Source organism: Camelus dromedarius, chromosome 34 (assembly GCF_036321535.1).
Source record: "Camelus dromedarius isolate mCamDro1 chromosome 34, mCamDro1.pat, whole genome shotgun sequence".
NCBI lineage: Eukaryota > Metazoa > Chordata > Mammalia > Artiodactyla > Camelidae > Camelus > Camelus dromedarius.
The window spans coordinates 1,329,704-1,351,457 of NC_087469.1; the positions used below are offsets into that span (position 1 = coordinate 1,329,704).

A 21,754-nucleotide genomic window follows, 5' to 3' on the forward strand; every position below is an offset into this window, starting at 1 on the left:
AATACGTCCTGGGTAATTTGATAGGGATTGCATTAAATCTGTAGGTTTTTGATGGAAAGACCTTGGCGTTACACAAAGAAAAAGAATTTTAATGTTTATATGTATGAAGAAGGATATCCTAAGTTATAAGCCTCGGTTTCAGAAGGCAGGGCAGGGACTGTTAGTGTCAATAATAATAAAAGGAGGGGGAGACTTGTGCTTTAGTGTCTTGAAAGTCCTAAGGGCCTGGATTACAAGGCAAATAAAGCAGGTAAATAAACCATCAACACAGTGACTATTCCCAGAAGGGCGGTGGGAATGTAATGTCATGCTGAAAAAGAGCACTGAGAAGGCTAATGCATTTATAGGCTGCTTGCTGCCAACAACCTTTGGCATAAAGCGCTTGTATCTTCTAAGTGCCTATTTGGCAGCTGGCAAAGCCACTAGAAGGGCATTTCCAGAATGGAACATCTGGCTCATTTTACCCAAGTTAAGTCCAAAAGTGCTCTGTATTTTGTTGCTTTTTTAAGATGCCAGTACACATCTTCTAAAGAACATAGTAATAGCATATAAGATCTCACTCACACTTGATTGCATTGCCCATTTGTTAAGTAATTCTTTGTAAATGTCAGCAAACGCCAGTGCTTTACATTTCACTCGTCTGCATATCGTTTTGGGAAAAAAATTAAAGAGGAAAACTAAACAGTTTAAAATGCTTACATAAACAAGGCTACCATTTTTTTTCTATTCTGAAGCATAGATAGATAGATAGATAGATAGATAGATAGATAGATAGATAGGTAGATAGATAAACTTTGAGATGAATGGGTAAAGAAAAAGGGGTATATACATACAACTGAATATATTCAGCCATAAAAAAGAAGGAAATCCTGTCATATGCTGCAACGTGGGTGAATCTTGGGGACATTATGCTAAGTTAAGTAAGCCAGTCACAGAAGGATAAATACTGCATGGCTCCGCTAATATGAGGTGTCTACAGTCGTCACACTCACAGAAGCAGAGAGTAGAAGGGTGGTTGCTAGGGGCTGAAGGGGGAGAAGTTGAGGAGTTGCTATTTAATGGGAGTGGAGTTTCAGTCATGCGGGATGGAGACGTTCCAGAGATCCACTGTGCAACATCGTGCTTAGAGTTAATAATACTCTAACAAAATAATACTCTAATAATAAAAGTTGCTAAGAAGGTAAATCTCATGTGTTTTTTACCACAAAGTTTTTTTTAATGGATGAGTTTTGGCTTCCTGAAACTACGTTGAAAGTTATGAAAGATTTGTGACTTTGTTTTGTATCATTCTTTTCCTGAAGAATACATATAGCCTCATCAATTAGGTCTTGGGTTGCCAGAACCACCTGAGGATGTTAATCAAAAACAAAAGTTACTGGCAGCATGTCTGAGCCACAGAGACCTGACAGGAGAGCTGGAGGGGAGCGAGCTTGGAATAAATCAAAAGTTCTGGGAGTTCTGGGCTGCAAGAACCACAGGAGGCCAGTGTGGTCCCCACAACACTGTTGCCCCTTTTTTGACTGTTCATCCACTGCCAAAAGAAGCCCCACATGGACAGTTGGCAGTCTTAGCTACTAATTCAGTAGAAGCCTCACGAAGTTCTCTAGTGAAAGCATTTCTCCCTTGGATACTAAAACCTTTACATCAGCAGAGTTCAGAGTCACAGGGATTAGAAGCAACAAAAAATTTTAGTGACTCATTAAGTGTAATTGTGAGAAGCACCATCACCTGACTTTCACCCTTTGTTTCCCATAACACAGCATCTATTTATGGGGGGGAAACACCACCTACTCTGTTCCTCACCAGCTTAGAATGTGTACATTCTGAAGGTTCATGTTAAAATCTTACAGGGTGTCAACTCCTGGACATGGGCACAACTGAATCTTTTTCATTTTTAATTGATGTATAGCTAAGTTACAAGGTTGTGTTAGTTTCAGGTGTACAAAGGTAATTCATATGTATGTATATACGTATATTTTTTAGATTCTTTTCCATTATAAGTTATTACAAAATATTGACTGTAGTCACTTTGCTATACAATAGATCCTTGCTGTTTATTTATTTTATACATGTTAGTGTGTATCAGTTAATATAATTGAATCTTAGTAACCCATTCCGCAGTTTTATAGGACTATGCCTCTAGGTAGTGACATTATAAGATCAATGAATCCTATGGCATCAGCCCATTTCCTTGTCTGTTCCTCTGTTAAGTGAAACCTTTGGTCTGTAACAAAGTGTGGGATACCGTGACTTTGTATAAGGCATTCCATAAGTTCATGGATGATGGTGAACCTGAGTCCACATTAAATGTCTGTTATAGAGAGGGCATATCAGTGTCCTCTCTGTGATGATTCTCCCAGAGCAGGGTACCATATCCAAGGTGCCAGTAACTGCTGAAAAACTGGGTATTAGTCAGTGACAGTTGAGGTAAAAGAAAGTCTCTGTTGAGCCCTCTCCCAGCCTCCTACATGACCATTTTGAGTCCAGACTGGGGTATAGGACAGGACATTTTGTTTCAGCAATTATTAGGAGCTCCTTCAGAGGGGGCTTTAAGTGAGTATTCACGTAGGATACAGTATTCACATACTCTAGACCCATCCGCACATCCCAAACCTCCTTACTGTCAGTCTTCTGATCTTGTTTTTTCCAACATGCCCAACCCTTAGCCTCTGCTCACGAATTGTGTAGACACTTACCTATGTCTCTTCATCTCTTCCTCTGGAAAAAGCATCACTAGAAGTTCCACAAATGGAAAGGTTCCTCTTTTCCACTACTGAATGGGGCTGACTGATGCCAGTGTATTATTTAGAGCCATCTGTAAGGCAGACTTGAATTTTTTTCCTCTTTGATTATAGGGAAATCCACATAAGGCCATAGGTTGAGCGGGTGCTGCAGAAGTAGACATGCTGGGTGTGTGAACCTTGTTACTTCAGGTGCCCTCTGGTCCCATCTGCCTATATGTAATGACTTCTGCTTGATGACAAAGTCCCAGCCTGGTGAGTCAGAGGACACCTAGCTCTTGAGGAGCTCTCAGATTTCACAGTCACCTGGTGTTCTGGCATTTGGTCTCTCTATCAAAGCCAAGTTTTAAGGCAAGAACTATTTCTCAAAAGTGTAATAGCTCTTGACAAAAAGGGTATGTCTTTATTATAAGATGGCACACCTGTAATTGTCCAGTGGAGCCTTCCCCAGGCTTGATAGAGCATCCCAGTCTGCTCAAGGCACTTCAGGCAGGCACCATTTGATCTGATGACCCTGGTGGCAAAGCTTCTTGCGTTGTAGCTGGGACCAGCTGAGGGGATTTCTCTTTCTTTCAGCCCCATTAAAGCTAGAAGTTGTTGGGACTTCCACTAAATGGGTCAGAGAAGCACATCTAAATAGAATACATTTCCTTCAAAACCCAAAAAGACCCATCAAGTATTAGGCTTACTTTTCGTTAGGGAACGTAATCTATCTTGTCGTCTCTTGAGAGTTTTCATCTGCATGCCCATGGTTAAAGGACCTCCCTCCCCCAAGACACTTCATAAACATCACTGGCATTAGCCAGTGTTTTCATGGGATGTATCTCTAGAATGCATACAGGTATATTTAGCTTATCCACTCTCCTCCAGGACTGACATGCTCATAGCAACTCAGTGACCTTGTTATGAGAACATAAGGATACACTACTAGTACATCTAATATAGAGCACCTTTCGTTTTTTGCAAACTTCCTCACTCTCTTGGCCATTTCTCCTATTTCCCCAACAGCTGTGTCCATGGCTCTTAGCAGATCAACTATTCATTTACTCACTGAGACTCAACCACTGGGTATTCAGTGATGAGCATAGACGTGGTACCTGCCTACCTCTCACAGTTAGCAAGCCAAGCTGATGAATCCAGAAAGGAGGAAAGGAGGAGGAAAGGCTGCCATGCAAGAGTTCTAACCTTGAACAGTGATAATGCCCAACCTGAGAAACAGACTCTAACCAGACAGAGCAACCACGTCTCCTTCTGTGGAGGAATCAAGTAAGAGGGCTGAAATGTTCCTCCATTTCTCTTGTGGGGAGAGGAAGGTTGAATGAAAATTCCATTTCTTTCCAAGGTAGAAGCCTAAATGTGAAGAAAAGGGAGAAGAATTTCTCATGATTACCAGCAGTATTCTTGGCAGTGCCAAATATAACATGGAATTATATATAATTAATTCATAGTGACACCAGCCTCCCTAGTTGAGTGATTAGCCCCAGAAACACTGGATGTTGGACTGATACAGAGATAGAGTGAATATGACAGAAGGGAGAGGAGCTGGGGATTGAGATATTTCCAAGAGAACAGTCATAATGATGCTCATAGAACTGAGATATGGAAGGGTATTAATGGGTAGAAAGTGATAGCGTTGGTCATTGGATTACAAATCTTCATGAAATTAAAGAATTATCACAGTAAAAATAGGCCCTTGGGCTGTGAGATTTTGATCAAAAAGTGGGCTGTAAATTTGTAGTTTGGGAGGTAGTAAATGTCTCTGATGATTTAAAAAAAAAAAAAAAGGAAGTGGATGAGAAAAACAGAGTGGCAGAGCAAGTTCATGTGAGTTGAGGAAGTCAAGAAACATGACATCAGACAGCTCGTCCAAATGGATGCTGAAATCAGTGAGCAGAATGATAGGAATTGAGATAGAAAAAGCAAAGTACTAAAATCTTCAGTATATTGAGAAGGACCAAGAAGTTGGCAGATGACAACAGATCATGGAGCCAGATGGCACAAGCCTCAGAGGAACAGGGGATTTTTTGACATCAAGAGTTGGGAGAGAACGATTATCTGGAAGCGGCACTGGGGAAGTATAAGCCCCTTCATTCTGGTCTTACAGAGTGAACAACACGGGTGTGCTTCAGGGGAAGCTATATTCTCAGGGACCAGCACGTTTCAGTTAAGACAATGAGTTGGAGAAAACAATTTGAGAGGAGATTCTTTGAAAATGGGGTAGGAGTTGCTGATGGCATAGCTTTCAAGGTCTAAAAGAACCAGCAGTTTTATAATCAAAACCAGGTCTTCCATTTAGGAGGGACAAGGGGTTGCTAAGAGCTTGTGACCCCGATCCCTGTCCTCTGTAATTCACCTTCCATCACACCACCATCATGCTGGATTTAGGGGGTTCTTGCTATATCATCTGTACCAGTTTTGTCAGAGGGTAGTCTTATAACTCTTAATTCTCCAGTGACACACTTGAGACCAGATTGGAATCCATTGACTTATTTCTCCCTTCTCTTCTTCCCTTCCCTCCATCTCCCTCTACCTTAGTGTTTTTCCTTTGCTTAAATCGTCCATTCATTCAGTGAGACTTTCAAAGCCCAGAAAAAAATAGATATGACATAACATGCAACAAGATATTGTTGCTTATAAAGAATTGTTACTCATCATTCTTTACAACTTTTTTTTTAATTGAAGTATAATCAGTTACAATGTGTCAGTTTCTGGTGTAGAGCACAATGTCCCAATCGTGCATAAATATACATATATTCATTTTCATATTCTTTTTCATTAAAAGTTATTACAAGATATTGAATATAGTTCTTTACAATTCTTGAATTCTTTACGAGGGGCTTGCCTACCTAGTTCTTTCAGGGTCTATTTCCTGCTTTCCTATAAAACCTTCAAGACCTCCAGAGACCTAAGTGTCCCAACCCAAGAGAGGAAGTTCTAGAGAAGACAGATGCTCCCTCATCACCTCTGTAAGACCTGCCTCTCGAGTTTCATTCTTCAGTCTTGAAGGCCTGTCTTCCCCTAAATAATTGACAGCAGGGATGCCCAATTGGTTTAGGGAAAACTCTACCTCCTAGGACAACTAATTCTGCATCTGAAGCTTAACCACATCAGAATTCTAAACCTAATATCCAGACACAAACTGGAGATCGAGTTACAGTATAGAAAATGGCAGGTGTCCTGTTGAGATCTCTCATTCCAACTAGTTATTTATAAGTATATTGCATATATTTTGCTATAATTTTATTCTATAGAATGATTTGCTAACTGTTTTCCAAATATATTTTCAAAATTAAATAAAAGGTGCTAAAAAAAACCCATGGCATTTCCTACAGTATACAAGACATGCCTTTGCCCAATAGACAAGCATTTCAATGTTGAATTTTTAACCACAGAAGCATGTTGTTTTAAATTGCACTAATGGGAAATTAATTGGGCAGGGAGGGAGTAATGCAGACTTGGTGCTGAGTAAATTAAAGCTTTCAGTCTAATAACAGCCTTAATTAGGTTCCTCTTAAGGCACTGCACATCTGCCTAAATTCACATGTAGATGAGTAGCAGAATAATAACAAATTAATTATCCCTCAAAGTTAAAAAAAAAAAAGCAACAACGTAAATGAACCGCATTATTTGCAGCCTGCCAGTGATAGTGGGAGGTTTTTCTAGTCCCTGAGAGAAGTTTCTGTAAGTAGTCACTTGAGAATCTCTCCACTAGATATTCTGAGAAGGGGAAACAGAAGAAACAGAAAGGGGAGGTAAACTTTCTTCAACAAATTGTACTTGTGGTATCGAGTCACTGAACTGAGCTGTGATTTCAGCAATAAGGATAATGAAGGTCTGTAAAAGTTGGAGAACACCATATAACCCACTGGCCCTCCGGAGAGATCTTTCATGCCTTAGGCAAGTAACTGAAGACCTTGCTTAAGGATGATCTCAGTGCTTCAGACCACTGTCAACTTGGAAACTGAGACACATACACGATTTCTGGCTCACACAACTTTTAACACTTTCCCTCTCCAATAAGATTAATTAATGCACTATAACAAGTATTAAATTACATCCTTCATTTGCCAGGCGATATGATTGTTGGATACATAGACAAACCATGTTGTTTGTTTGGTGCATTTTATTTGTTATTTTTTTATTGAGTTATAGTCAGTTTACAATGTTGTGTCAAATTCCAGTGTAGAGCACAAGTTTTCAATCATACATGAACATACATATATTCATTGTCACATTCTTTTTTGCTGTGAGCTACCACAAGACCTTGTATATATTTCCTTGTGCTATACAGTATAATCTTGTTTATCAACTCTGCATATGCCTGTCAGTATCTACAAATTTTGAACTCCCAGTCTATCCCTTCCCACCTCCCTCCCCTTTGGCAACAAAAAGTTTGTGTTCTATGTCTATGAGTCTGTTTCTGTTTTGTATTTATGTTCTTTTTTGTTTGTTTTTTTTTTAGATTCCACATATGAGTGACCTCATATGGTATTTTTCTTTCTCTTTCTGGCTTACTTCACTTAGAATGACATTCTCCAGGGACATCTATGTTGCTGCAGATGGCGTTATGTTGTCATTTTTCTGGCTGAATAGTATTTCATTGTATAAATATACCACTTCTTCTTTATCCAGTCATCTGTTGATGGACATTTAGGCTGTTTCCATGTCTTGGCTATGGTAAATAGTGTTGCTATGAATATTGGGGTGCAGGTATCTTTTTGAAGAAGAGTTCCTTCTGGATATATGCCCAGGAGCAGGATGACTGGGTCATATGGTAAGTCTATTCCTAGTCTTTTGAGGACTCTCCATACGGTTTTCCACAAAGGCTGCACCAACCTGCATTCCCACCAGCAGTGTAGGAGAGTTCCATTTTCTCCACAGCCTCTCCAGCATTTGTCATTTGTGGACTTTTGAATAATGGCCATTCTGGCTGGTGTGAGGTGACACCTCATCATAGTTTTGATATACATTTCTCTGATAATTAGTGGTATTGAGCATTTTTTCATGTCCCTATTGATCATTTGTATTTCTTCCTTGGAGAATTGCTTGTTTAGGTCTTCTGTCCATTTTTGGATGGGGTTGTTTGTTTCTTTCTTATTAAGTCATATAGGCTGCTTGTATATTCTGGAGATCAAACCTTTGTCAGTTTCATTTGCAAGAATTTTCTCCCATTCTGTAGGTTGTTTTGTTTTACTTATGGTTTCCTTTGCTGTGCAGAAGCTTGTAAGTTTAATTAGGTCCCATTTGTTTATTTTTGCTTTTATTTCTATTGCTTGGGTAGACTGCCCTAGGAGAACATTTCTGAGATGTATGTGAGATAATGTTTTGCCTATGTTTTCCTCTAGGAGGTTTATTGTATCTTGTCTTATGTTTAAGTCTTTGATCCATTTTGAGTTTATTTTTGTGTATGGTGTGAGGGAGTGTTCTAGCTTCATTGCTTTACATGCTGCTGTCCAGTTTTCCCAACACCATTTGCTGAAGAGACTGTCTTTATTCCACTGTATATTCTTGCCTCCTTTGTCGAAGGTTAGTTGACCAGAAGTTTGTGGGTTCATTTCTGGGCTCTCTATTCTGTCCCATTGGTCCATATGTCTGTTTTTGTACCAATACCATGCTCTTTTGATTACTGTAGTTCTATAGTATTGTCATAGACAAACCATGTTTGACCCTCAAGGAGCTTTGAATTGAGAAGGAGACATACCAGCAAATCCAGTCAGCACATTATGAAAATGGATATAACTATAATGGCAGTATGCCAGAGGTTCAGTGGAATTTGAGAGAGAAGCATCTAAGAGAGGTAAAGGGGGAGAGTTCAGTGACAAGGAAGGCTTCTTGTATGATAGGATTTTTGAAGGGGTAGAAGACATTCTCGGTAAAGAAAACATATGTCAAGACAAGAAATATAAAACAATATGGCCTTGCCACCTTGCCTCCTGATCCAGTCAGGAGACAAAGGGCACCCTTGGAAGGGTAACTGAAAAGAGTTTAATGAAGTGATTATTTCCAGAAATGCAGGCTAGGTCAGGGGCAACAACAAAGGATGGTGAAGCATTCGAGGACAGCAATGGTGGGAAGTCATTAAAGACCTGGTGAGCAGGGACAAGGAAAGGGAATGAGACTGCCAGAACCTGGTGGAAGCCATGGCCATGGAAGAGGGGCTGCCCAGCAGGAACCACAGCCAGAAGCCGAGGAAACCACCACCGCCAAGCCACAGCCTGGCAGAGACGAGGGGAGGGGTAAATACCTCACTGGCCTCCAGTCTCCAGCAGGCCCCTCCCACCGGCTGAACCCCATCGCAGCCAGAGGGGAAAGGAGTTGGGGAAAGCTTTCTGTAAAGGTCACTTCCTGAGGCCCAGAGAGCAGAGACTAGACCCGGAGAGGCAAACAGTCCCTTAGCACAACCGATTCACATCCCACGTCTGAACAGTTTCCTGCTCCTTGAATTGGTACAGCCCAGGACTAAACCTGTAACTCACGTTAGAAAAGTTTGCTCTTGTTTCTTCTGACAGAGAGGGAAGCTCATTGGCTTAAATGACAAGGAGAGGTCATTAAAGTCCGGTTTGCTGTGTAACCTCTGCCCTGCACCAGATCTTTCTACTTTAAACCTCAATAATGTGATAATTATTCTATCAGATATTTTAAAATGAAAACAAGTACTCCTGAGTGTGTGATGACATATGTTGTAATTGTCTTTCTAAAAACAACTCCTTTAACGTTGTCAAGTGGATGAAACTGGCTCGCGTATTCGTTTCACAGAATTTTTTTTGTACTTAACGACATCCCATATTTGACTTATAAACTCCAGTTAAATCACATTAAGCTATCTTTAAATTGTATTATGGTGCTGCATTGTTTGAAGGAGGGAGAAAAGAACAATTTGTCCTTTTACAACCCTTTTTTTTTTTCTGTTTATTTTTCAGATCAATAACTCGATCTTATTACCGCAACTCGGTTGGTGGATTTTTGGTATTTGACATTACTAACCGACGATCTTTTGAGCATGTGAAAGACTGGCTAGAAGAAGCAAAAATGCATGTACAGCCATTTCGGATTGTGTTTCTGCTGGTGGGACATAAATGTGATTTAGCCTCGCAACGTCAAGTCACAAGGGAAGAAGCCGAAAGACTGTCCGCAGACTGTGGGATGAAGTATATAGAAACCTCGGCAAAAGATGCTACAAATGTAGAGGAATCCTTCACCATCTTGACAAGAGACATCTATGAGCTTATTAAACGGGGAGAAATTTGTATTCAGGATGGCTGGGAAGGGGTTAAAAGCGGTTTTGTTCCAAATACCGTGCATTCTTCTGAGGAAGCAGTAAAGCCCAGGAAAGAGTGCTTCTGTTGACTTCAAACATGCCAAAGAACCAAGAACAAATTGGGTGTCATTTCAGGAGAAGTACCAACATTAACCACAGAATGATGTGACAAAAGCGTTTAAAAAAGTCATAAACCCATGCTAACACTATTTTGTAAGGTATTTGATTCAGAGCAGTATGCTTACTTGTTGAACTACCAGATTGGTATTCGGCTAAATTATCAGGCAAAGCAGACAACTTGCTCTTGAAATTGGAGTGTCTACATAATTACCTCCACTCTCACTTTGCTAGCGTATAACTGACCTTAACATCCAAATATGCCAATATTACTCATCTTTCTCGACAGTTTGAAATGGGTGTTTTGTGCACATATATAGTCTGATTGAAAAGATTTTTATCAGGAATTACATTCTCTTGAGTTAATTAATTAATATTAAATAGTAAAGTGGATTTAAAAGTGCACTGTTCACTTACAAAATAAACAATCTCAGAGTTATCAACTAGGCCTAAAGTAACAGTTCCTTGTTAAAGGTACCAGGTTTTAAACCATCCTCTGAAACATTTATCCTCTCTTAATTTTGCCTGGACATAAGAAGATAAGTTTTTTACTCATTTTTGTTCTCTGATTTTATTGCTCCTAAAATTTTTATGTTTTAAAAGGTGTCTAAGGATCCAAGCAAAATGTTTTGCTGCAAATATTTGTGAAAATAAAAATGAAGGACCACTGTCAGGAAATGTTCTGTTGTTACAGTAGACTGTCCTTATTTAGACAAGAAAAACAAATGTATATGCTGATATTGTCAAAGAAAGTAAATTCAATTCACCTTGAACTATTATCAGAATTATCAATATAGGTAAATATAGAATGTTTCTAGTAATAGCTTGCTTTGTCCAAGTAAATTTCCGAATTGCCCCATTTTCAATACAAGGAAAAATGTAGAAAAGATTTTTCTGAGTGAGAAAAATTGGCTAGATGTTTGATATATTTAGCATTCAGATTTTCTTTTACAATCTCACCAGTAAAAGTAAAGATAGAATAATGAGTTAAGGCTGTCAGATAATGTTTGAGTTCCTAATTTTTAACTTACTGATTAAATTCCCCGCCTTGAAGGGACATTTTTATCACAATGTCAAATATTTTATAATGTACGTTTCTATTCTGATCTGTAAACCATCCCTGATCCCAAAGAAGCACCAAATGAAGCTGCGTTTTTGGAATCATGAGTTCTTTACTGTTAAACTATAGCTCCTTCATTTGTCTGAAAACCAAAGTGGTATGTATAGCAGAAGAAACTGGAAAACCTGGGTTCTAAGCTTGCCTTTGCTCTCCAATATTTGTACATGTGTAAATCACTTAACCTCTCTCTAAACACTAGCTTTCTTATCTGTAAAACAAGGTTAATAACCCCATTTATTTTATTTCATGGAATTATTCTGAAAGTCCAGTGAATTATGTAGAAAAGCTTTGTAAATCGAGCAAGTATTGTACAAATGTGAGCTCACGAGCAGCTGTTCACGGGCACACTATATTTACAAACGGACGAGAATTTGTTCTCCTGTTCTTCTCCTTCATTCTCACATAGGAGGAGAAAAGAAAGTGCACGCTTCCATGGATCTGGGGCAGTTCTTGGTTTGATGTATTTCTCTGCCCTCTTACCCTGAAACCCCGCTCTTCCAAAGTGGAAATGATGGGGAAGGAAATCCCAGGAGACTTGTTTCAATCAAAAGTCATGTTTGAATGTGGTTCTTGTGCCTCTTTGAAGTAGATGTTTAATTGTATTTTTAAATAGTTACACCTTACCTAGGTTAATGTAAGTATTTTTATAGTGCTTGTGGCGAGAATATAAATTATACCATCACGATAAAATTTTTGAATGTATTGTCAACATTTTCTTGATATCCTCAGATTAATTTCACTTGAGTGAGTTCAACCTGTAATCGGCTACATAAGAAAATACTGTCCCCTCAGATGTGACGTAGCCTAATTTTCTATTTTTACTTTTGCAATTGTAAATTTTATATTACAATTTTCCATCAGTCGGAAGTGGCATAAACTCAAATCCTGAACACTTAACAATGTATTGTTTGGAGTGCAGTTACCTGTGACTACTTGTAAAGTTAAATAGCTAAAGCATAAAATGTGATTTAACCTTCGGTGGATGCCCTTTATTAATAATAATATTGGGGTAGGACTCATCTTCAGTCAAAGGGTATGATGTGTTCCAAGATTCAGAATAAAATTGAGGGTCAAAGAAACAAATAGGAGAGCAGGGCCGCAAAAAGCCGATACTTACCAAGATCACATGTGAGCAGAAGCAAGCCTAGAACTCTAGCTGTCCATAATTACACCCTGGTTGGTATCCTTTTTCATTACCGTGCTGCGTCAGCGCATGTATGTGTGTGTGTTGAAGATAAGGGGAAATGTTATCTGACGGCATCCGCAAAGCACTAAAATTGGGCTAAATCATTACGGTGTCGTAGAGGAGCTACTTGTGGTAGAACAGTACTAAAATGTGCGGTGACTACAGAAATACGAGTTCTTATACCAGATTGCCAAACGTCTGTGTAACCTTAGCCAGACATCTTTATCTATTTATCTATCTCTGTGTATAAATAAATAGCTGACCTATTTTCTTACACATCATTATAGAGAATACGGCTAATAATGCCAATGTAGTGAAAATAATTGCTCCAGACAAAACATTTTGACTTAGGTTCTTAGAAGTCAGATATGCTTGATTTTACATGAAAATTCTTTCATCTGAAATTTAATTTAAATTTAAACATTATTTAAAATTTTCAAAATTTAGAACAAATGAATGATGTAACTAATTACTAAATAGTTTAAATGTGATTAAAAAGAAATTAAAGAACTATCCAATCATATAATAAACTTGTCCCTGACAGAAACTGCTCATTTTGAGCTGCAAAAACACTTTCAGGGCATGTAGTGACGTGAAGTTTCATTTGATGGTAAGCTTAAGCCAAAATGATGATGTAATCAGAGTGCTTTTAAATGTGGCCTTTATGTACATTAATAGTAGCAAACAAGATTTTTTTGAGCCTGGAAACTTGAGAATTTACTCTGGGTTTCCAGCAGTCGCAAAGCACTGTATTTTTGTTTGTTTGTTTATCTGTTTTGTTTTGATTTTTTTATTTTTTGGTGGCAACAAAAGCAGCCCTTTCTATTATTGTTAAGATAACTTTGGCAATCTTTTCACCCAACTTTACATCATTGAAAAACTGAATCTATGGATTAATAAAATCATATTAGGAGTGCTTTTGTCAGATTTTATATTGCCTTTGGTTCAGTTAAGAACAAAGCTTCTTTTGACTTAAAAGAGTGCACTATACTTGAATAATTTCCTTAGTTGTGACGTAGTGAGAAGGGTTCAAAAGACTAAAGACCCATTTGATAAGCAAACTCATTCGTTCCCCAGTAACTGCCTGGAGAGATTTAGTTGGAAATACAAAGGAAACGTGTAATCACTAAGAAAAAATTAATGAAAAACTATAAAGGCTTTAAAGTTAGATCCTTGGTATTTTAAAATAGCAGAATGCATTCCCAATTAGAAACTAACTCTTGGATATTCCATAGCTGATAAATAGCCATCTCTGCTTCAGAATCTTTCTAAATTCAAGTGTTTTCACTAAACTTTACTGAGCAACTGATCTTTAAAATAACTATTAAACTGTTCTCCTGAATCTGAATGAACTGCTGCATGACTTGGTATTCCTAAAATCTTAAAAGCACCTGAATGATGAGCTGTGACAATCTAACCAATTATTACATCATCTAATTCACTTACTACACATAATCATGGTATAGAATGAATGAAGGGAAAAGAAAAAATTTAAAGATATTTTAAAAAATGGTGTTCCTTGTTGCTGTCTCTCTGGGTAAATTATTTGTCTTTTTTTTAAATATTGCCTAAAACATTGTCTTATCAATGTGACATTCAGTGACTACTAATTGATGGTTATTATGTTGAATTAATCCTATTAAATGTCGGTTCCATATATTTAATTTTAATTTATACATTCCATGGAGGAACAAACATGTTTTGCTACAGTCATCTCTTGCCATTTTTTTTAGAATGACAGCCAATGGAAGAAAGATATGGTCTAAACATTTTGAAGTATGTTATTAGTGTTATTTGATTTTAAATAATAATGAATAAAAAGAATGAGAATGAGAACTCTTATTGTCACAGGATTGTTACATTATCCGTTTTTAGTGATGCATTTTTAGTGGTGCTTTTAAAACAGCAGCAACTATTAGCTGCATGTGTGTGTGTATTCACAAGTGAAGTACAAGTAAGAGTCAATAAAAGATCCGAAGCTGCTTATATATTACATAATACTCTGGTGGCGCGCGGGGCAGAACACCAGAATCAAACATTAACATACAGGCAGCAAAATGTATGAATAGTCACACTAGAAAGACAAGTTTACAAATAACCAGATCAGGTCAGATTTTTGCTGCCAAATGAGTTATCAGAAGAATTTTAGATTTTCAGAGCTTTTGGGGCTTCAGAATTGCAGAAAAGGGATCATGGATATCTACTATGCCTTAACAGATGTTGCAGAATTTATGACTTTTTTGTAGTTGGTTCATCTTTGTCATGCTTCAGCCTTGCACGTAGTAGGAGCTTATCAAATTTTGAATTGAGCTGTTAAACCACACACAATTTTCTTTACTTCTGTGTCTATAACCCGTTACACATGTGAAATATTTACCACAGTGATCAGCTCATAGTAAGCACCTGACAAATGTCACTTCTTATTTTTATTTTCTTTGAGCTGCTGAGTTTTAATCCAAGAAGCCAGTTTTAATCCCCATGATGTGCCAGCAACTAATTGTTGATAATGGCTGTCTTACTAGGTCCCTGTAAAATGGTCATGAGTCCTTGAAATGGTCTGTTTTTTTTTTTTTTTTTTTTGCATATTAAACAGGTACCATCCTGTACCTTTTTTTTCCCATTTCCTTTATTTTTTAACATTTTTTATTGATTTATAATCATTTTACAATGTTGTGTCGAATTCCAGTGTAGAGCACAATTTTTCAGTTATACTTGAACATATATATATTCATTGTCACATTTTTTTCTCTGTGAGCTACCATAAGATCTTGTATATGTTTCCCTGTGCTATACAGTATAATCTTGTTTATCTACTCTACAATTTTGAAATCCCAGTCTATCCCTTCCCACACCCCACCCCCTTGGCAACCACAAGTTTGTATTCTATGTTTATGAGTCTATTTCTATTTTGTATTTATGCTTTGTTTGTTTTTTGGTTTTTGTTTTTTGTTTTTTTAGATTCCACATATGAGCGATCTCATATGGTATTTTTCTTTCTCTTTCTGGCTTACTTCACTTAGAATGACATTCTCCAGGAGCATCCATGTTGCTGCAAATGGCGTTATGTTGTCGGTTTTTATGGCTGAGTAGTATTCCATTGCATAAATATACCACCTCTTCTTTATCCAGTCATCTGTTGATGGACATTTAGGCTGTTTCCATGTCTTGGCTATTGTAAATAGTGCTGCTATGAACATTGGGGTGCAGGTGTCATGGTGAAGTAGGGTTCCTTCTGGATATATGCCCAGGAGCGGGATTCCTGGGTCATATGGTAAGTCTATTCCTAGTCTTTTGAGGAATCTCCATACTGTTTTCCACCGTGGCTGCACCAAACTGCATTCCCACGAGCACTGAAGGAGGGTTCCCTTTTCTCCACAGCCCCTCCAGCATTTGTTGAAATGGTCTGATTCTTAAGAGTCAGGGAAGAATGCTTTAGTAGGACAATCAGAAGATGACACAGCTCTTGGGGATTGCTGGCAGTCACCAGCAGCCTCTGAGCAGATGGACAGGGGCTCAAATCAGCACAGGCCATCATGTCTGCACAGCAGCGCTGGGAAGTTGGCACCAGGAACAGTGAGCGCTCATGCCTGTGCGGTAAGGACTGTAGGTCAAAGGACTGGACTTCTTAGTCACTTATATATAAAATGACCATCAGCATTGTTTTTTAAAAGATTTTTTGGCAACAGCTTTATTGACATACACTTCATATACCATAAAATACTCATTTAAGACACACAGTTAAATAGTTTTTAGTGTACTCAAAGTGCAACCATCACCAAAATCAGTTTTAGAATATTTTTGTCACCTCAAAAAAGAAATTCCTGTACCCTGTAGCAGTTACTCCCAACGTACCTCCCCACTCCACACCACCAGAGCCCTAAACAACTTCTCATCTATTTTGTGTCTCTGTATTTGCCTATGCTGGACATTTCATACAAATGGAATCCTATAATATATGTCTTTTATGATTGGCTTCTTCCAATTAGCATGTTTCTAAGTTAGTATCATCATTTTAATAAAAGTGTCCCCATTATGTAATAAATACTAGCTCATTCTATAAAATTTGGAAAATATAGAAAAATAGAAAGATGAGAGAAAAATCATTTTAGACCCATCGCCTGAAAACAACTATTTCAATATTTAATATATTTCCTCTTAGTAATCGTGTCAAAAGAAAAAAATCTAATAATAGAGATACATAAAGTAAAAAGTGAGAGCCTCCTTTTACCTTGTCCCAATTTCATTCTTCTTGGACAGAGAAGTCACTGTTCACAATTATATGTGTATCCTTCACGCCTTTTTCTTACATGTTTTACACATACAATGCACACTTTATATACTGCAGGAGGGACTATACAAATAAGATCAGTTTATAATATTATTCTGTAACTTGTTTTTTGCACATAATAAGGTTCTTGGAAATCACTTCCATATTGACATATATTTTCTCTTTGACATCTTCAAAGAGTGCCATAATATAGAGGGAAATATCAGAACCACTTTCAGTAATAATTTGTATTATATTGTTTCCAATTTTTTGCTACTATAAATAATGTTACAATGAACATATTAGTGAGCGTATTTTGGCGTGAATGTGTAATTTTGTGTGACGGATTCCTCAAAGTGTGTTTGCTGGGTCAAAAGGCAAAATTGCACAATTTTCAGTAGCTGTTGCCAAATTTTATTTTAAAAGAGGTCAATGGGGGGAGGGGAACGGTATAGCTCAAGCGGTCGAGTGCATGTTTAGCATGACAGAGGCCCTGGGTTCAACCCCCAGTACCCCCTCTAAAAAAATTAAATAAATAAAATAATAAACCTAACCATCCCCAAATAAACAACAATAACAAAGAATTCTCAGTCTGGTTAAAAAAAATAAAATAAAAGCTCTTAATGGTATTCTCAAAAAGAGTAAATAAAACACTTGTTTCCCTCAGATCCTCATTAATACCAAATAATGGCAAAATTTTGACATAAAATGGGCAAAATTTTTTCTCATTTTAATTTGCATGTTTCTGTTCTTCTGAGGTTGAGCAGCTTTCATAAATTTATTGATCATTTGTTTTTTCTTTGGTAAATTGCCTACTAGCATCCTTTTCCAATTGGACTGTTAGAATTTTTCTTACTATTTTTTAGGAGAACTTTCTATAGTATGGCTAGAAATTATTTGTCTTATATGTTAAAATTATTTTCTTCTAGCTTGTTCCAACTTGCTTATGTTATCTTTTGTTGTAAAATTTTCATTTCCCTTTGTGTTTTTTAGGATTTCCGTCTTGATTAGAAATTTCTTCCCTAGCCAAAAGTTATAAAACATTCTCACAATATTTTGCTTTTTCCGTTGACATTTTTATGTTTCGGAACTTACTTATACATGCTATGATGTGGGGGTTCTTTCTGAGTAAGTAGTCTTTTTCCAATGTCATTTCTTCTTTTCTTCAAGCATTCCAATGGCTCTCTTTATGACATAGATTTACAGTTCCCTGTTTTGGGACTGTCTGTGTCTATATGGAATCTGTTTCCAGACTTCAGTTCCACTGATTATTAGTCTACTGGTGAGCTAATACCACATTTTCATTTACCGAAGTTTTAAAAAATGGTGTCACAATGGCTAAACCAGTTGCTATAAGTAGCTCCCACATTCACCAGCGCCCAGACAGTGGTCTCTAAATACTGTTTCCCACTGAATAGAACCAGGGCTCTTTAGTGAAATGGCTGATTCTCGGTCTGGGGTGGGAAATGGACGAAATGAGCCTGGGTATCTTGTCACACCAGACGGTTAAAAAAAAACTGTCAAAGAACACTATGAACGCAGCCAAAGGACTTAGACGCACATCTGAAGAGGCCAAAGCTGGGAAAATGTGAGCATCACAACGGATAACAGTGTAGCAAAATAATTAAATATTTAAAAATCAATGAGGTCAAAGTTACAGGAAGAAAAACTCAAAATATATATAGTAAAAGGAGCCACTCATACTTCTATTCCATGATTCCCAGACCCGTGATTTAGGATACAGGGGAGACTACAGCATATAATGGTCTCTCATTCAAAGCGTGTACGGCATTCTGTAAGACTGAACCCCACCCTTACAGGTTTTGTCTCCTTTACGGCTCTGCAGCTGAGTCTTTAGTAAGCCGTTTTCAATTAGGCCAGCTGCTTCTGGGTGACGCGGTACGTGGTAAGACCAAATAATTCCACAAGCACGAACCCACTGCTGCATTCCCTTTGCTGTGGAATTCCTTGATCGGACCCAGTGCTATGCGGGCACCCCTGGATAAGGCATCCTGTGAGTTCAAGTATGACACTGAAGCCAAACCATGCCCAGAATATGGATCTATTCCAGCGAGGACAAATCTCTGTCCCTTTCATGATGGAAAAAGTCTGATGTGATTGTCCTGCAATGAGCGGCTGATGGGGCTCCGGTCTAGGGCCCCTCTGAGACCACACCCACTCTCAGTGAGTCATGGGATTCATAAGACTCAGCAGAGTTTCTACTCAGCTATGATTTATTACAGCGAGGGAGACAGAGCAAACTCAGCCAAGGGGAAAGGTGCATGGGGCAAAGTCTGGGGGCAAACAGTCGTGAGACTCCAAGGGTCCTCTCCAGGGGGAATCGAGTGTAATCCCCCAGCAACAAGTCGTGACAACATATGTGAAATGTCTTTGACGGAAGCTCACTGAGACTCAGCCCCCGGGGTTTTTACTGGGGCTGAACACATAGGCAGCCTCTGCCTGGCAAGTATTCCAGAATCCCTGAAGGAAAGCAGATTTTCAGCATAAACCATATTATTTGTACAGCTTAAGCATAACAAGCCACTCCTGGTTTCAGAGGCTTCCTGAAATCTAAGTTTCCAGATGCTAACCAAGGGCAGGTTTCCCAAAGCGTAGCAGTCAAGCCTGCTATGTTAACTCTTTTCTGCACAGACCACCCCCCTCACCACGGGGAGTTAGTGACATGTCAAGGGCCCCCTGTCGGTGCCTTTGGTTGGACATTTATTGGTAGCAGTAGCTGGATCAGCCTTAGTAAATGGGAGTCCATGCTGTTGGGTCCAAGCACAAAGCAGGGCAAAGGAAGTTGGATTTGGTGCTGGAAGCCATAAATTGGCAAGTGGCAAAGCTGCTCCAGTCCACTTCCATAAATGTCTGGGGGCAGCTCCTCCAGGATTCCTGTGTACCTCTCCTTCCCCCTTAGAAGGGGAAGCTACTAGAACAAAATATAAGAAGTTTCTGCAACTGGTTGCAAGGCCACAACTGATAACTCGCTGTTTTCTTTCTCAGCCATCCATTCTGGACTCCCTCACCCTCATCTAGTGTCTCTGCTGGTTTCACTCATGTGTCTGTGGCTTAATACAGACCCTCACCCCTGGTGGCACCTACATCCTAATCCCCAGACGACCCATGACTATGTTACCTTATATAGTCAAAATAGCCAAAGGGACTTTGCAGAGGCCCCCAGCAAATATGTGATTGAGTTAAAGGTTGTCAAATGGGGAGATTATCCTGGATTATCCAGATGGGCCCAATAGAATTGCAGGGAAAGAAGAATATAGGAGAGTCAGAGTTAGAGAAGGAGATGTGATGGTGGAAGCAGAGGAGTGATGCCAATGTTGGAAAAGGCCCACAAGCTGAGGAAAGCAGGTGGCCTCTAGCAGCTGGAAAAGGCGAGGAATAGATTCTCACTTGACAAGTCCAGCCTCTGCAGGTTGGGCCGGGAGGCTGGAGGCCCAGGGGAGCCAATTTCCAGTTCAAGTGCAAAGGCCACCTGCTACAGAACCAGGAAGAGTCAATGTTGCAGACGAAATCCAAAGGCGGTCTGCAGGAGAATTCTCCCTTGCTCAAAGAAAGCTGGTCTTTTTGTTCTCTTCAGGCCTTCGACTGATTCGATGGGTCCCACTCACATTATGGAGGGCAATCTGCTTTATTCAACGTCCACCAATTTCAATGTTAATCTCATCCAAAAATAACCCTCACAGAAACACCCAGAATAATATTTGACCAGATATCTGGGCACTCTGTGGCTCAGCCAAGCTGATGCATAAAATCAACCATTGTAAACACTGTGTCCTATTAATCATCTCTATAACTATCTGCAGATCCGATCTTCACATATATTATGAAATTGTGTCCACATGGTTTCAAAGGGTCGTGTTGTGACCTAGCCTCTTTGTTTTAGAGAGCTATCACCCCCATTCTTACTGGGGAGCCTAGTTCTGGAATGGCCTCCCTTACCATCAGCTCTGGCCTGCAGAGAGGAGCTACACCTGAGCTGCTTAGTGAGTGACACAGGTGCCCCTCTTACCAGGACGTTCACCTGGAGAACGTTCCACTTTACCTAGTATATCCACTTCCACGTGCTCTTGTCTCTGAGACTTTTAACTCTTTCTTCTACTACGTCATGAGAGTTCTAGCGTTGCAACGTCATTTAGTGTGGCTGTTACGTTTTCTGTTTCTAGAAGGCATCCTGGGAAAAGTTGGCACCATCACCTGGGGTCCTTGCCGGAGTATTAAATCCAGCATCCTGTGAAAATGCTCCCAAATCAATAAAATTTCCCCTACCCAACCTTATATTCTGGGCTGCTCGTCAAGCACCTTCAGGAACCAACAGCAGCCTAATCCCCCAGCCCCTGCTGGCTCATACTTGGCAGTCTTTCGGGGTGCAGGCTTTTTCCTGCCTTTTCAGGCCCAGCACATTGTTGACTGGGTTATATTGTGACTCAGCCTGAGTTAAGGCCAAGAAAGGGCACGTGTTACCTTGTGGGGAAAAAAATCCGTGTCATCAACAAGCCAAGGGAGATAGGGAGGGGTGGAACTTTCGGCTCAGAGGGCCCAGGGGAACCTGGTAATTCATGATTTTCTGGGTCATCAGCCTAGGTGACTTCACTCCATGTGTCCATCCTTTCTCAGTTGTGGCCCTGACCTTGGGGTAGAAGGCCTGTCTTGTAGGGGGGTTAACTCTCTTTGAAACTCCTTTCCTCTGAGGATTAAGTCCTGGGCCTGGTCCTTGACTGTCCCTATCATCCCACTGGAGGAGATGAAAGCCTCATTGTAAGTTATCAGGGAGCCTTCTGGATGTCACACTGTTTCCAATTGGCCAGTTACTGCTCACAGGTTTTCATTATCTTTTTCTTGTACTAAGTGATAGCCACCCAGGACCACTGTCCTTGTACTTACCCTGGTGACCCCATGTGGTGAGCACACCTTCCTCAGATGCCTTACATATCACACCAGCTAACGCATTCTCTTCTGCCATATAGCAGACACTTTGCTGCTGGGGCAAGTTTTAACCTTTGATGGTCTCTTTGTCATACTAGTAAGAAGTGGTTCAGTTCCAAAACCT

The 21,754-nt window shown here is 39.3% G+C and overlaps 1 protein-coding gene across 2 annotated transcripts in view; it reads left to right on the forward strand.

The window, feature by feature from the left end:
• The window catches only part of RAB39A (RAB39A, member RAS oncogene family), a 30,141-nt gene extending 15,883 nt beyond the window's left edge, over nucleotides 1–14,258 (forward strand). The window contains exons 1-2 of one of the 2 annotated variants that reach the window (XM_064482013.1): nucleotides 3,060–4,007; nucleotides 9,662–14,258. In XM_064482013.1, the coding sequence (XP_064338083.1) occupies nucleotides 3,820–4,007; nucleotides 9,662–10,088 (615 nt within the window). In that variant the 5' untranslated portion in view covers nucleotides 3,060–3,819 and the 3' untranslated portion in view covers nucleotides 10,089–14,258. Of the gene's footprint in view, nucleotides 1–3,059; nucleotides 4,008–9,661 lie in introns of those variants that run through there. The other variant, XM_010988977.3, reaches the window with a different exon arrangement.
• Nucleotides 14,259–21,754: the final 7,496 nt, after the last annotated feature.